Raw genomic sequence first — 14977 nt, 5'->3', positions numbered from 1 at the left:
AGTCCTCTTTTCAGATGAGAGTGGGGGAAAGTTTTGTATTTCATTTTGAAAGGTCCTAGAGTCTGAAGGAAGGGTGGATAAGCTTATAGCCCAAGTTGCTTGAAGTCCAGTGTTAAGTTTTGACAGTGTGTGATGATTTGGGGTGCAATGTCCAGTAAATGAACAGACTTTCCAGAAGTCCAACAGTTCACAAAAAAAATAAAAATTCTTCATTTTAATTTTCTTTGGTCTTTATGAAGTATTCTGATTTGTAAATTGGTTGTTTTTTGTTAAATCTGATGCAAAATCATCACAATTAAAAGAATCAACTAATAAATAACCAACAAATAACCTTATATCTTTACTGAACAACCAAACACATGGATGAGGAGGGTTTTGCTGAATTCAACACATTCAACACTCATCAACAATCATCCCTCAATAGCTCATTCACAAACTGGTCCAGCTGGGGCTCAACACTTCGCTGTGCTACTGGCTGTTGGACTTTCTGATTGGAAGACCTCAGACAGTATGGGTCGGGAGCAACACATCCAGTACCATCACACTGAACACAGGGGCCCCCCAAGGATATATGCTGAGCCCCTTCCTTTTTACTCTGCTGACCCACAACTGCACACCGTCATACAACTCCAAACTCTTCATTAAGTTTGAGGATGACTCAACTGCAGTGGGTCTCATTAGCAACAGAAATGAGACAAACTACAGGAGCGAAGTGAGCCGCCTGGCCGGGTAGTGCGGGGACAATAATCTCCGTCTGAATGTGGAGAAGACGAAGGAGATTGTTGTTGAACAACACGTCAACACGTTTTTCTAATCATCAACGGTGCGACTCTGGAGAGAGTGAGCAGCACCAAGTTCCTGGGTGTGCACATCACAGAGGACCTCTCCTGGACCAACAACACTGCAGCACTGGCTAAGAAAGCACAGCAGCATCTCTACTTCCTCCACAAACTGAGAAGTGGAGGAGCCCTACACCATCGAGACCATCATGACTAGCTGCATCACGGTGTGGTATGGTCCCTCCAATGCGTCCTGCTGCAAGTCCCTTTAACACATTATGAGAGCAGCTGAGATGATCGTTGGTGTCTCTCTCCCCTCCCTCCAGGACATTTATGAAACCCGTCTCACCCGTAAAGCCCTCTCAGACTGAAGGGCAGCTTCATTCATCAGGCTGTCGGGAAGCTGAACTCCCTCCCAACCATAACTTCCCTCTTCTATTTTGTCCCAGTCACCACTGAACTCTAAACCCCCTCGCCTCTTTTGCCTCCCCCCCCCCAACTCCCACATCCCCAGGTCCTTCCACTCCCCCCTCCCACTAACAAACTCTGACCTGCACCAGTCACTTTGTGCAGTATTGGTCTGCTCACTACCTCATTCAACTACATCTTCAATCAGTTTAATAAAGAGCTGATATGTGAGCTTTTTGTCACTTTAAATCAGTCAATTTTGCAATCATTTTATGATAATTTTATCTGCACTGTTTGTTTACTTCACTGGTTGGCACTCTATCTGCCACGTGCCTTGTGCTGATTTATTTAACTGTAATTTTATTTTTAATTTTAATTTATCTGTATGCACCAAAGGTCTGAGAGTAATGCAGTTTTAATTCTCTGTATGTATGTGCTGTACATGTGGAAGAATTAACAATAAAGAAGACTTGATTGACTTGACTCATCTGCTCATTCTATAAGTGTGTTGTTTTCCAGCTCTCTCTGAGGTGTTAAATCTGAACCGTGCACCGCAGGCTGTCTGTCTGTGAACTCAGTGCCTGTTTGATGCCCTCTTTTGAGAACCGAGCACTGGGCCTTTGTAGAGTAGCTGTACAGAGGCCAGCAGCGCCACATGGGGAAATGACATCACAAACCAGGTTAATGTGCAGGGTCATCAGAGGGCTGGGAACTGAATCCTGCTGTGATGGGGGTGGGGGGGGATTATGTGTTTGGCAGCACCTGAGTAGTGTGTGCAGTGAGGTATAAACATAAACGATTGAGGGTCACTTATATAAATGGATGCAGAAAGACAAACACATGCATCAGTGCACAAGAGCACTTACAGTGAGACAACAGGGATGTAACACCCCTCCATTATTAATACAATTTGCATTAATTATATATATATATATAAAGGTAATATTTCGGACCTTAACTGTATATATATATATATATATATATATATATACATATATATATATATACATAAATACTGTATATATCTGGTGTATATTAATGATTGCATGTTTTTAGTGCTTTTAAAACATTTTATTTATTTATTTATTTTTATTTATTTTTGAATAGGCTTGTGCTTAATTTTTCTTTTCTTTTTTTGATAAATTTAAACATTTTTCTTTGCAAATATATATTTAAATGAAATAGTTTCACGTGAAAATGTACATCCATGTGTAAAGTTAAAATGTTTCTAAAATAATCCAGTTAATTCATGACCTTATTATTTTAAAATGTGCATAAAAGTAATCATTTATTCCATTAACTTGAAGTGCATACAGACTGCTTACGATTAACCATGTTCTTTATCAGACATCATAAACATATAAACATGCATGTGAACACCTAACACCTTTACTTTGAATGTTTTTCCTTCTTTTTTTTATTTCATATAAACACTTTTTCAAATTTTTTTGATCTACAGTATTGATCAATGACAGATTACAAAATTTTGGTAACTGTAAAAAGGGGAAAAAAATCACCCAATTTAAAATAGAACTAAACATTTGTTGTCTATACTACACAGACGTTATCACAAAATTAGTTTACACATTATATTTGTGAATTTTGTATATTGCTAGAAAAGGCATTTCTGTGTTCTTAAATGGAACAATGTTTTTCTGCATCAGAACAGAGATAATAGAATGAATGGAATTCACCTGATTTCAGGACAACATGTTTATTAAGAGATATACTGTTGGAAGGAAATGAATCAAACTGTGAAATGCAGTGATAGAATGTGAAGACGAATGTCCTTTGAAAGAAAGAGGGATGTTTAGGGAGTTATTTGGGAAGCTAAGTAATGAGAAATGTCATAACTTCCTAACTCTTTCCTCAGCTCTTTATCCTAATAATACAGGAATTGTCTGGAAAGTGGGCAAAGGGATTGTAGGGTGAATGAGGGGCCTATCTGATGAGCCTCACGTTGTTACAGATAGTCCTAAATCTCCTGCTGAGACTAAAGCCGCTAACCTACTGATATATCAGTGTGGTTACTTGACATTTTGGCATTGTGAGTACAGTTAACCTTTTGGTTAGCCCTTCATACTGTTGTGTGCAGAGAGCAGGAAATACAGGGGAATTAAGCACAGGAAGAGCACACGCGACAGTAAAGGCCAGTCAGGACATTTTTCAGCAAAGCCACACGCTCTTTACTTTTACACAAATGTGTTCAGAAAAACAACACAAGACAGGAGGGAAAACAAAATAGAGCACAAACCCATCAGGATTAATGCACGAATTACCTCTTTTTTTAATAAGAAAATTAATTATCTATATCTACTTTCTAATATATATCTATATCTAATAAATCTATATTTAAATAATGTGTTGTTATTCAATTAAATTGTTGTATTTAAATAATGCATAATTTATTTTAATAATAAATAGGTCAAATTTATTAATTTTGTATATTCATGAAAATGTATTAAATATATATTTTCAAAAGTCATACCTACAAATATATAAATACAAATTATACATTTTTATGTTATCATTAATTATATCATTTAAATACGACATAATTGTTTAATTAACATTATTACATTGAAAAAATATCATTTATTTTGTAAAAAATTAATTGCGTAATGTGCATGTAATTTATATATATATATATATATATATATATATATATATATATATATATATATATATATATATAAATATATATATATATAAATTATTATATTATTTAAATATTTCATAAATATTTCATAAAAATGCATATTAACATCATATGTATATACAATTATTACTAAAATGATAACTATTATTACTTTTTTATATTAAATATTTACATATATTTATATTTAATTAATTTTCAAAATGTTAAATATTTGTTATTTATAAATGAAATTAATTAAATAAACTGTATGTTATTTTATGTAGGGGCTTTGCATTCTTGTTATTTATTTTTTTCTTTATGTATATATATTTTTTTTAAGTATGCATTTCTGAAGCTGGTGTCTTTGTGTTATTTCAAACAGAGCTCAGATTTAATACTCACTTAGCACTTGGAAATGTATTCAACCACAATATGTCAGTCAGTGGACCACACACAGGGCGTTTCTCTCCCTTCCTGCCAAAGAACGAGACGCGCTTTGCTGCGACAGACGGGCGGTCGGTTGGGTTCTTGGTTTCCCAGAACCTGCTGCTTCATTTAAAGGCCATTTGGATGCAGGATAAGTCACTGCATCTGTTCAAGCTCTGTTTAGTGATGGGCGTCTCGAAAAACAGAGTCTTGTGTTTTATCGAGGGTTTTTTGTTGCCTAACTGTAGGGGAGGCCGTAAACCTTGACATGAGACACAGAGGAGCACAAAAGCATCGGCCTTCATCACCAAGCACCTTATTTGGGCCCTGCTAGAGATTATTGAGCTATAAAGAGACCCCCACTAAGAAAGAGTGAAGTGAACTGCTTAGTTTTAGATGTATTCATTTGGGGCGTAACATCAGAATCTGGCTTTACAGCCCTACTGACTTTTAGATCATAATATTGAATGATTCAGATCACCAAACAAATTTTTATATTACATAAAGATAACCCGAGTAAATCTAAAAAGCAGTTTTGAAACAATGATTTCATTTATTAAGGAAAAAAAGCTTTCCAAATCTGTCTGGCCCTACATTAAAAGGTAATTGCCCCCTAAATCTAAGAACTGGTTGTGCCACCCTTTGAAGCAACAACTGCAAGTAAGCATTTGCGATAACTGCAATGAGTCTTTCACATCGCTGTGGAGCAGTTTTGGCCCACTCTTCTTTGCAGAATTGTTTTCATTCAGCCACACTGGAGGCTTTTCGAGCATGAATGGACTGTTTAAAGTCATGCCACAGCATCTCAATCGGATTTAAGTCCGGATTTTGACTTGGTCCCTCCAAAACCTTTCTTGAGCCATCCAGAGGTGGACTTGCTGGTGTGTTTGGGATCATCGTCCTGCTGCATAACCCCAGCGCGCTTGAGGTCACAAACTGACGGCCGGACAGGATTTTCTGATAGAGTGCAGTTCATGCTTCCATTAGTTATGGCAAAGCTGCCCCAGACCATCACACTACCATCACCATGTTTGACTGCTGGTATGATCTTCTTTCAATGAAATACGGAGCTGTTTTTACGCCAGATGTAACGGGACACACACGGCTTTTGTCTGAGGCCTGCAGTTCTTCAGATGTTGTTCTGGGTTCTTTTATGACCTCCTGGATGAGTCGTCGTCCCACTCTTGGAGTCATTTTGGTAGGCATGCCACTCCTGGGAAGCTTCACCACTGTTCCAAGTTTTCTCTGTTTGTATGTCTTTTCTAGCTCTTTAAGCATGCTTCACTTTATCAGACAGGTTCTATTTAAGTGATTTCTTAATTCAACAGGTCCGGCAGTAATCAAACCTGTGGCTTTTGATATTAAGCTCAGCTTTCTAAAATAATGTGGTTAAATTATTTAACAATACATTTAGAAGTGTATTTATGTTGTATTTAACTTTTGTTGTCAAAATAAATGAAAACAGTATATCTAAATCTATATAAAAAAAGATAATTAGTTATATTGTTTACATAACACATATTAGGTGTTCACTTTATGAATTTTACAGTATATAGGTCTGCGTCTGTGTGTGTGTGTGTGTGTGTGTGTGTGTGTGTGTGTTTGTAACACCTACACACATACACACACATTATATCAATTTATTTAAATTCATACTGAAACAATCTTTCTTATATTCATCATATAAATCTAAAATATATAAATGTAAATATATGAACAGTTTTTAACATCATATTTCCAAGCCCTAGTCTTTGGTTCTCGGTGTGAGTTGCCCACTTATATGGTTTTATTGACACATTTTATTTGTATGTGTAATTTAGGGGAGGTTTATTTGAAATAGTTGGTACCTCAATAATACATTGATGTGAACAATTTAATTCAAGTAATTTGAGACTGTCTGTGTAGAAAAATGCTTTGACCTTTTAACCCAAAAGTAATAAATACGGAATATTTCACAAATATGAAAATCTGCGATTGTGATTGTTTACAATCATAGTAAGATGTGTTCCTGTGGTCTGTAAATCAGCCCTGAAGGTGCAGCGCTCTCTCGATGTCAGACTAATGCTTCTGTGCTGATGTGGATGGGACTGAAGCATCACCTCTCTTTGTTTTTCTGTTGTTTCCTTTGCTCTTCTCCTGCTTCATGTCGCTCGCTCCCTGCCCGAGTGACCTATATTTCCTCCGTCGCTGCAGCGTGGCATATGAGATCAGCTCAGTGCTTGTTCAGAGACTTGTGCTGAATCTCAATGAGGCAGAGGGCTGTGATGATGATGATGATGATGATGATGATGGTATGTGTGTTGGGAGCTCATACTCACAGGTTAACATCCATACAGCTCAGATTAAACAAATACAGAGCACCATCTAGTGTTGACAGTGGAGCAGTACATGCAGTATTCCAGTTTCTCATGGTCTTCAGTCATTTGTTATGGGTGTTTGGTCTAAAATACTGTGCTAACCTTACCTTCTGAATAATAAAACAGTAATTTGTTGATAAGAGTGTTGTTCCTTGATTAATATAGGATGTTGACTGGTGAACATTTCCTTATAAATGTTATTGCTTTCTTTGTTTTCTTCTAAAACAGGCTTGTCTGTTGTTGCATATATTCATTTATAAAACCAGATAAAGAGATACTCGGATGGCGTTTGTTCAAACTAAAGTGGTATTTTTATTCACGTTTATTTTTATTTTGTGGTTTTCAGATCCTGTTTGATCAAGCCCAGAGATCAGTCAAGCTGCAGCTGCACAACTTTGTTAAAGAGTGAGTTTACTCAACCATATCTGTACACTGCTGTGTGTCTTACTCTGAGAAGGATCTTATATTTGACTTAGACTTTTATCTTATAACACAGTTTTATCAATATTATTACTATTGATATTGGGAAGAAATCTTTTTTTTTTTTTTCCTGATAAAAATTTATTGTGATTTAAAATGTTAATGTTGATTTATTTGTATTTTTTTGTTTGTTTTCAGTGTCAATATTAAGTTTTGATTAAAACTATATATTAATTAATATATTTATATATATGAATATATATAAAGTTATTAGCATGTTTAGCTGTACATAAAAAAATGCTGCAGTTTATTGAAATCATATTGTTAGTAACTCATCTTCTCTCCATTAAAATTGCATGCATTAAAATATGAAAATTAAACTTGCTGAGAATAATAATATTAATAATGTTTTACAGTACAAATATTTGTGTGTGTGTATTTATTGTAAACCACATTTTACATTAATATTATACATTTAAAGTTCATACCAAAATAAACGTTCATTAGCATGTTTAGTTCAGAAATGCTGCAGTTTATTGAAATCATATTGTTGGTACCTGCTCTTCTGACATGCATTAAAAATGACATGCATTAAAATATGAAAATTAAACTTGCTGATATCCCTCAGAAAGGTCAGAGATGTGGAAGTGTCACCCTGCCGTGGCCAGCAAATGTGAAAGCGTTCACTAGCAAACACTCTCTAAGGAGGGTTTTTTCATCTTTGTGCTTCCCGCAGGCTGATTATAAATAATGATCTGACTTTTGGAGCTCATTAATAATGAATGGGTCCTGGTGGAGCATAATGGGATTCTTGAGAGCAGGTTGCTATTCATTTATCACAGATGATCACTGATAATGCAGTGGATGGAAGATTTAGACGACAAAACTAATGGCATTTCAGGAAGACCGCTGCGATATGAAGCTTTTATTAGCTCCACCTGATCGGTCATGTGCAATTATATCAGACAACATTCATATTTCAGACGTGTTTTGTTCAAATAAGCGCAACTGCCTCTCATGTTGCTGTTCAAAAATGACATTTCCTGCTGAAGCCTCCACATCAGCAGCTTTGTATTCATTAGTCTATTCAGATAATGCATGTCCGTCTGTACTTTCAGTGACGTGCGTAAATTCAAGGACACGAAGAAGCACTTTGATAAGGTGAGAGAAGATTTGGAGATCGCACAGGTGAAGAACGCCCAGGCACCTCGAAACAAACCCCACGAGGTGGAGGAAGCCACCAGCACCCTCAACTTCACCCGCAAGTGCTTCCGACATCTCGCACTGGACTATGTGCTGCAGGTAACAGAGAGACACAGAAACACTCCGTCTCCAGACGGTTAGGATGGGATCATATTTGGCTGAGATTTGAAAATCTGGAATCTGAGAAAATCGCCGTTAAAGTTGTCCAAATGGAGTTCTTAGCAATGCATATGACTAAGTTTTGATATATTTACGTTAAAAATGTCTTTATGAAACATGATCTTTACTTAACACGCTGATCATTTTTGGCATAAAAGAAAAATTGATAATTTTGACCCATGCAATGTATTGTTAGAAATATAGCAGTGCTCCATATGGCTGTTTTGTGGTCCAGTGTTTCATATAAATCTGCTTTCCTAAATCTAGATCAACGTCCTTCAAGCCAAAAAGAAGTTTGAGATCTTGGATGCGGTGAGTGTCAGTGCTGGTGTATGTGAATGTGTAGGTTTATTGTGGACTGTGCAGCATCTGTATCTGTATCTGTCCTGTCTTGTGCAGATGTTATCCTTCATGCATGCGCAGTACTCGCTGTATCAGCAGGGCTACAACCTCCTGGATGAGATTGACCCCTACATGAAGAAACTGGCTGCCGAGGTGAGCAGTCTTCTTTTTTTTTCGGACAAATTAATAAATTATTTTAGAAATATTAAACTCCATTTATCATTTAGCCTTTAATGTGTAATGTCATTTATTAAATAAGAAATTTTGAAATTTTAAGAAATTTTTAACAATTTATAAATCTTGTTAAAATGAAAAGTGGTATTTAAATAAATAAATACATTTGTCAATAAATTTATTAATCTTTTTTTTTATGTAATTAAAATTGTACGCCAAAAAAGTAAGCCATTTCTTGATATTTATGGTCTATTTGTTTTTATAGTTTATGTCATGTACAGACCTTTTATTGACATGACATTTTGTAAGATTTGAACATGAATGTTTTATACAGTGTAAATTGGTTTTGTTTACTTCAAACTTGAAATATTTAAATAAGAACAAATAAGCTAATTTTAACGAATTTGTTTTTATTTTGAGGTCACACATTATTTTTTTGTTTGCAAAATTACCACTAACTCATGTAAAGACCAAGATGAAACTGAACAAACTTGTAAACACTTAACTTTTCTGTAAAGATAAAACTTAACTTTTCTGTAAAGTTGCTTTGCAACGATTTGTATCATAAAATGCGCTAAACAAATTAACTTGAATTCAGTTGAATTCAGTTGAACAAAAAACAGTATAAAATGATTTAATACAAATTTCAGACAAATTTTTATGACATAACTATTCAAATCAATAATTGTCTCTGAGAAAAAAAAATTGATAATTTTTTTTCAGCATCCAAAAAAGAAAAAACATCACCCAACCTTAAAAATAATCAAATACTGTGGCATTCAAAATGTTGAAATCTTGTTTTAGTGGCTGTGTGTTTAAGCCTTGAACTCATTCAACTCAACTTCAGATCTGATTTCTGTCTAATTAGTCCATCGATCAGCCACATTACATCACTGACTTTAATACTTAACTCTGCATCACATCTGAAAGTGCAGTGCTACAACGCACAGATAGACAACCAGTGCCTGTGGATAATAAACATGATCATGTTTTCCTAATACAACACCAAACCTGCAATAAGCTGTTGTTCATCTTGTCACAGCTGGATCAAATGGTGATTGATTCAGCGATGGAGAAGAGAGAAATGGAGCATAAACATGCCACGATTCAGCAGCGGGTAAGAACACATACTGTATAAAAAACCCCACTAAAGCTACTCTGACAAATACCACTATTGACTCGTGTCTAATGGCAGAATTAGGCTGTTAAAGATGCTAATCCTCTAAAGAAAGAAAGTGTTCATTATTCTTCACTCTGGAGTTAGTGACAGAGGATTATTCATGCTTTAATTGGACTAGTCCAGTTACTAAAAGACTTCTAATTCTAAGCACTGCAATCAAACTTTGCAAAACGGGGTGAAATTAGAAGAAAAACATCTGGCTAAAAGCTGTGGCGCTCATGTCACGATTCAAGTTTGAGTCTGGCCTGCATCATTTCCCCAACTTCATCATGTTTTCTCTTCATTCTCGAAACATTAAAAGGAAGACAGAATGTGGACTTTAGCCCAGAGTTATTTAAAGATACCTTTTCAGTTTCCTTCAGTGTTTGTACTCCTCTAGAGAAGATCTTCTGTCCTCGAGTGTTCCTGTTATTAATGATGTTGGGCTGACGGGAAGTGGATATATTTTGGGCGAACAGAGAGTAGAGCTTTCTAAAGTGCTTCAGAAGATTTTCAGCAAGTGCTCTGACAGTTTCTGACACCTAGTTCATCACTGTAAAAACATTTATAGATGGATATCTACATCATATTTGCTCCTGTATCATGATTCCATGGACACCTAAACTCAGACATTGCTGTAAAACTTATATTTCTAATAATTTGTATATTTTATAGTTAATATTCTATAATGATTTTTAATTAATGATTTTAAATTAATTTAATTATATAATTTGTTAATTATTATTAATATCTTTAATTATAATTTATTATTATTATTATTATTATTATTATTATTATAGACAGCGGTGTTAATTTAGTACTATCTATACTGTATAGTGTTATATTTTATCAGTGTTGCAGAATTGTATTTTATTTAAATTTTCATAATTTTTACAAATTTTATGATGTACTTTTTTGTTATGACATTTTTATTAATATTATTATTATTATTTTTTATATATTACTATTCAGGTTAAATTTATTCAATTTATTTTATTTTGGTTTTAGTTTCAGTTCCTTTTTAGTTTTTTATTTTATTTTATTCTGCTTTTAGTGCTCCTACATGAACATATTTCAGGTGTTTTTTGCTTAGTTTAAGTTTTTTTTTAATCTAAATTAATATTTTAATTCATTTCAAATGTATTTCATTTGATAAAAAGGTTGGTTTTAGATTCAATAAATGAAAACAACCCTGCAAAACAGACTATACTGTATAAACTTCCTTTGTGCAATTTTAATTTTAGTTCTCTTGACAGTTGCAATGAAAGAGATCTTTTATGTTATTTTGTGAAGTACAAAAATATTTTAAAAAGGTTATTCATTTTTCTGTCTGTTGTAGGCAGTTAATGGGAAAAACACTAAGTTAACACTAAGCTTAGTTAAAAACAACCTTTGAAATTCAAACCACTTTATTCTGGAAGTAAGTTTATGCATATTTTTATCCTAGTATAACATGTCAAATCATTTCTAATCTTAATTTTTTCTGTTTTCTTTCATACGGTGCTCTGGGATTGTCTTCATCCTGATTTAGACACTGTTACAGGTGAGCATTTTACTCTAAACCCCATCAAACATGGCTGTAAACATTTTTATGTGACTTTTAAGATGGAAGCTATAAATAATTCATCTGCACTCAGGAAAAAAAAGTGTAGTTTTGCTCGTAATTCTGACCCAAATCCTGTGTTGTGTAACCGATGATATAATTACAGTTCAGTGAGACTGATTGATTTGTCCTACAAACATATCTGGCTTATGTAACGTCTGATGGCTGTCCCGTCATCCTCCACTCAACACAGTAATTATTTAGTAGATGTTTCTCCCTCTATGGATTTTTTTTCAGTTCCTTATTGCTGTTTTTGAGAACAGCAGACGTTTCTCTTTGTGCATTGTTTACGAGATTCTTTCTGGGACTGCTTTGGATGCGGTTGATCTCAAGAAACATTCGCGATCCATCACATCAATTACCCTAAAACCCTGGTGACAGTACTGGGCTGATGGCATCTGAGAGGAGCATATGGTCTCAGAGCTGCTTTAAGGAGAAACTTACCCATAATTACATAATGTCGTGATTTTTGAACCACAGAAGCCTGTTCTGTTTCTGGGTAATTGTCTAAGCTCATATCCTCCTGTCTGTCACAAATCCCTCTGGTAGTTCATACGAAACTTCTTGAAAGTGTTTTGAAGTGTCTCTCTCACCGCAAATCTGTCCCTGAACATCAGTTAAACCCATTATTGGCCCACAGAAATCGCTGGAATGGGCAGAACCTAATAAAATCTGAGCTACAAACAGCAGACCGGCCAGTTTGTATGAATTTTGCGCAGCAGCTATGCATTTTTTCCTCAAAGTACGCTGGTACGATTTGTCACTCTAAACTATGCAAAAACCTACGGATGCCTCTGTCCACGCACAGTATTCAAAACAGACAACAGAAAAAGATGAAGAGGTCAACCAATCAGAGTGGTTTATTTAATTTTTTTTTGCGTTTTATTTCTTTCCTAGTAGCCAGTAGTTTTTAGTTTTAGTTCAAAGCGGCTCGTGCTCGCCTCGTCAGATGCTCTGATAGAAAGGCTGCTTGTGAAGTGGGATTTATACTTTCGCCTGACTCCGCTGACTGCGCGTGCACCTTCCCAAATGGACGAAGCTTTCATACTTATCATATTCCCCGTTGTATTATTCTTTTGAAACGACAGGGGGCGACGATGAGTAATTGTGAGATGAATTCATTTGCCTGTACAAGACTTCTCGGTTGATGAATTAGTTGATGAATTAATAATTTCTTTACGAACAAACTGTTTAAAACAATCTTAAACTATTGGCTTTATTTCGCATTAAACACAAGACAACTTTAAGCAAATAGTGTATAATTAGTATCTAAATGAATTCTAATTCTATTTTTATACAATAAAAATAAAACATACTTCAAATAAAAAGCCGTGCTGTGTTACTGTAAGCAAAGTTTTTTGTTTGTTTGTTTTGTTTTTTTGCATCTCGAGTCAACTTCGACTGTTGCGTTCACCCTTTTGAACTACAATAATGAAACTTTTTGTTGGTTGTAATAAAGACTATTATTAAGCTATTATTTATAGAAAAAACAAACAAAACTCATACTTTTCTCATCCTAATTTTACACGTTGAAAGTTACAAAACATATGCAAAGTGCTAGTCTCAGCCTCAGTCGTCACGCCCATGGACCGTTGGCTAAATGTCTGATGCATATGGGACACAAAAGTGGAAACACTTGAGGAGTTTCGAAGGCGTGATCGGATTGGCTGAATTCTACAGGATTTCTGCGAGACGTGTGTGTCGCGTTCTTTAACATCTGGAAACAAAGATGCAGTGACGCCAAACCCCCTCACGAAAGAAGAAAGCCGCTGTGTTTACAACTATGTCGACAAGCGCTTATCAGGATCAACTAAACGCCGGATTTTCAAAAGTATGTCATATATTTAAAGTTCGCAGCATAAAATCTTTAAAATACATCCGAGAGTTTTACACACCTGTCTGTTATTGCCGCGACATTTCTACGCCTCAAAACATGACGATGAATGAAACAAACTGTGATTGGTTGTTTGACATGTCAGTCAAACAACCTCATGGGCGGAGCTAGGTCAATGAGAGCTGCAATGAATTCCAGACCTTCTGGCTACACTTATCTCCGATCGACTTCAATCGTAGGATTACACACAATGTTAAACAGACCTGGAACCCGAAGAAATATATTGGATCTGACCCAGAGACAGTTTATCATTTAAAATAGACCTCGAGTCCTCCGTGAAGACCTTTAGTTCGGTCATTTGTAAAGGTGTTTCAAATGGTTGCAAGGTTTTCAAGGTGGTCTCTAAGATGTTCTGAGTTCTCAATTTCAATTAAGCAGAAGCAGCATGTTCTGTACTGGTTTTGTTCTGACAGTGAGATATATTGTATTCTTGGCATAATTATCAAACTATTACTGGTGTTATCAGTGTTTTGGCACACTTGCTGCTGACTCATCAATATAAATCAGGTCTGTGTGTTATTTCAAAACCAAAGATATTTACATGCGTGTTACAGCTGAAGATCTGCAGGATTGCAGCCAGTCGTCTCTAAAGGTGTGATGTTAAGATTAATGATGTTTCACAGACTGATTCATTATATGGTGTTTCTGTAATTACAGTAGATAGAGATGGTCTTTTTTTACAGTATCAGATGAAAGCACTATTCGGACGGGACTAGTTTTCTAAACTACGTTTGAGTTTCGATTCTTACCACCTGACGTCTGTGATTTCCATGTACCAATTCAGACGGGACTAGTATCTCCGTGTTTATTACAGAGGTGGGAGGGTCTGATTTGTGCGTCTGGGCGTCACAGAGATCACGCGCTCTGTATGTGTGCATTGCATTAATTCAGAATGATTGCCTTAGTATTATTACACAATAAATACTAAATAGCTAGTATAGCAAAACCATGTTAATGTGTGGTTCCTTTAGTTTAACTTGTTTTCCTTTTTTTTATTTTTTTTTATTAAATGTTATGTAACTGAGTACATAAATGAACGTGAATAATCTTACCTGATGCTGATATTACAATAGCCGGTATTAACAGTTTACGCGATCTTGCTCTTGATTTTATTATTTGTATTATTTGTTTATTATTATTTATTTGCCGCTAAGCAAATCTATCAAACATCTGCGCGGTAAGAGCATCTACGGTTGGCCAAAACACACAAGGAAACGCGTTGTGAAATAAAATATCACCGGCAATCACAGACATTCGCATTCGGACGGGATTAGTTTTCTCAGAGGATCACTGAGTTTGCTGAAAAACGGTAGGTAATTTGCTCTGGAATTATCACAGAGGTTGTGTGAGAAAAACACAGACGTGGCAGATTCGGACGGGATAAAAATCACCAAGTACGTCTGTGAAACACAGAT

General features: G+C 35.3%; 1 protein-coding gene across 2 annotated transcripts in view; it reads left to right on the top strand.

Moving 5' to 3' along the window:
- Positions 1-14977, top strand: part of LOC113041597 (arf-GAP with coiled-coil, ANK repeat and PH domain-containing protein 3-like) — a 66821-nt gene that overhangs the window by 33792 nt on the left and 18052 nt on the right. For both annotated transcript variants that reach the window (XM_026200217.1, XM_026200215.1), the window contains exons 5-10: positions 6955-7013; positions 8147-8330; positions 8658-8702; positions 8790-8885; positions 9949-10023; positions 11597-11608. In XM_026200217.1, the coding sequence (XP_026056002.1) occupies positions 6955-7013; positions 8147-8330; positions 8658-8702; positions 8790-8885; positions 9949-10023; positions 11597-11608 (471 nt within the window). The remainder of the gene's footprint in view (positions 1-6954; positions 7014-8146; positions 8331-8657; positions 8703-8789; positions 8886-9948; positions 10024-11596; positions 11609-14977) is intronic.

Source organism: Carassius auratus, chromosome 23 (assembly GCF_003368295.1).
Source record: "Carassius auratus strain Wakin chromosome 23, ASM336829v1, whole genome shotgun sequence".
Taxonomy (NCBI): Eukaryota; Metazoa; Chordata; class Actinopteri; order Cypriniformes; family Cyprinidae; genus Carassius; species Carassius auratus.
This window is presented reverse-complemented; position numbering and strand designations above follow the sequence as displayed.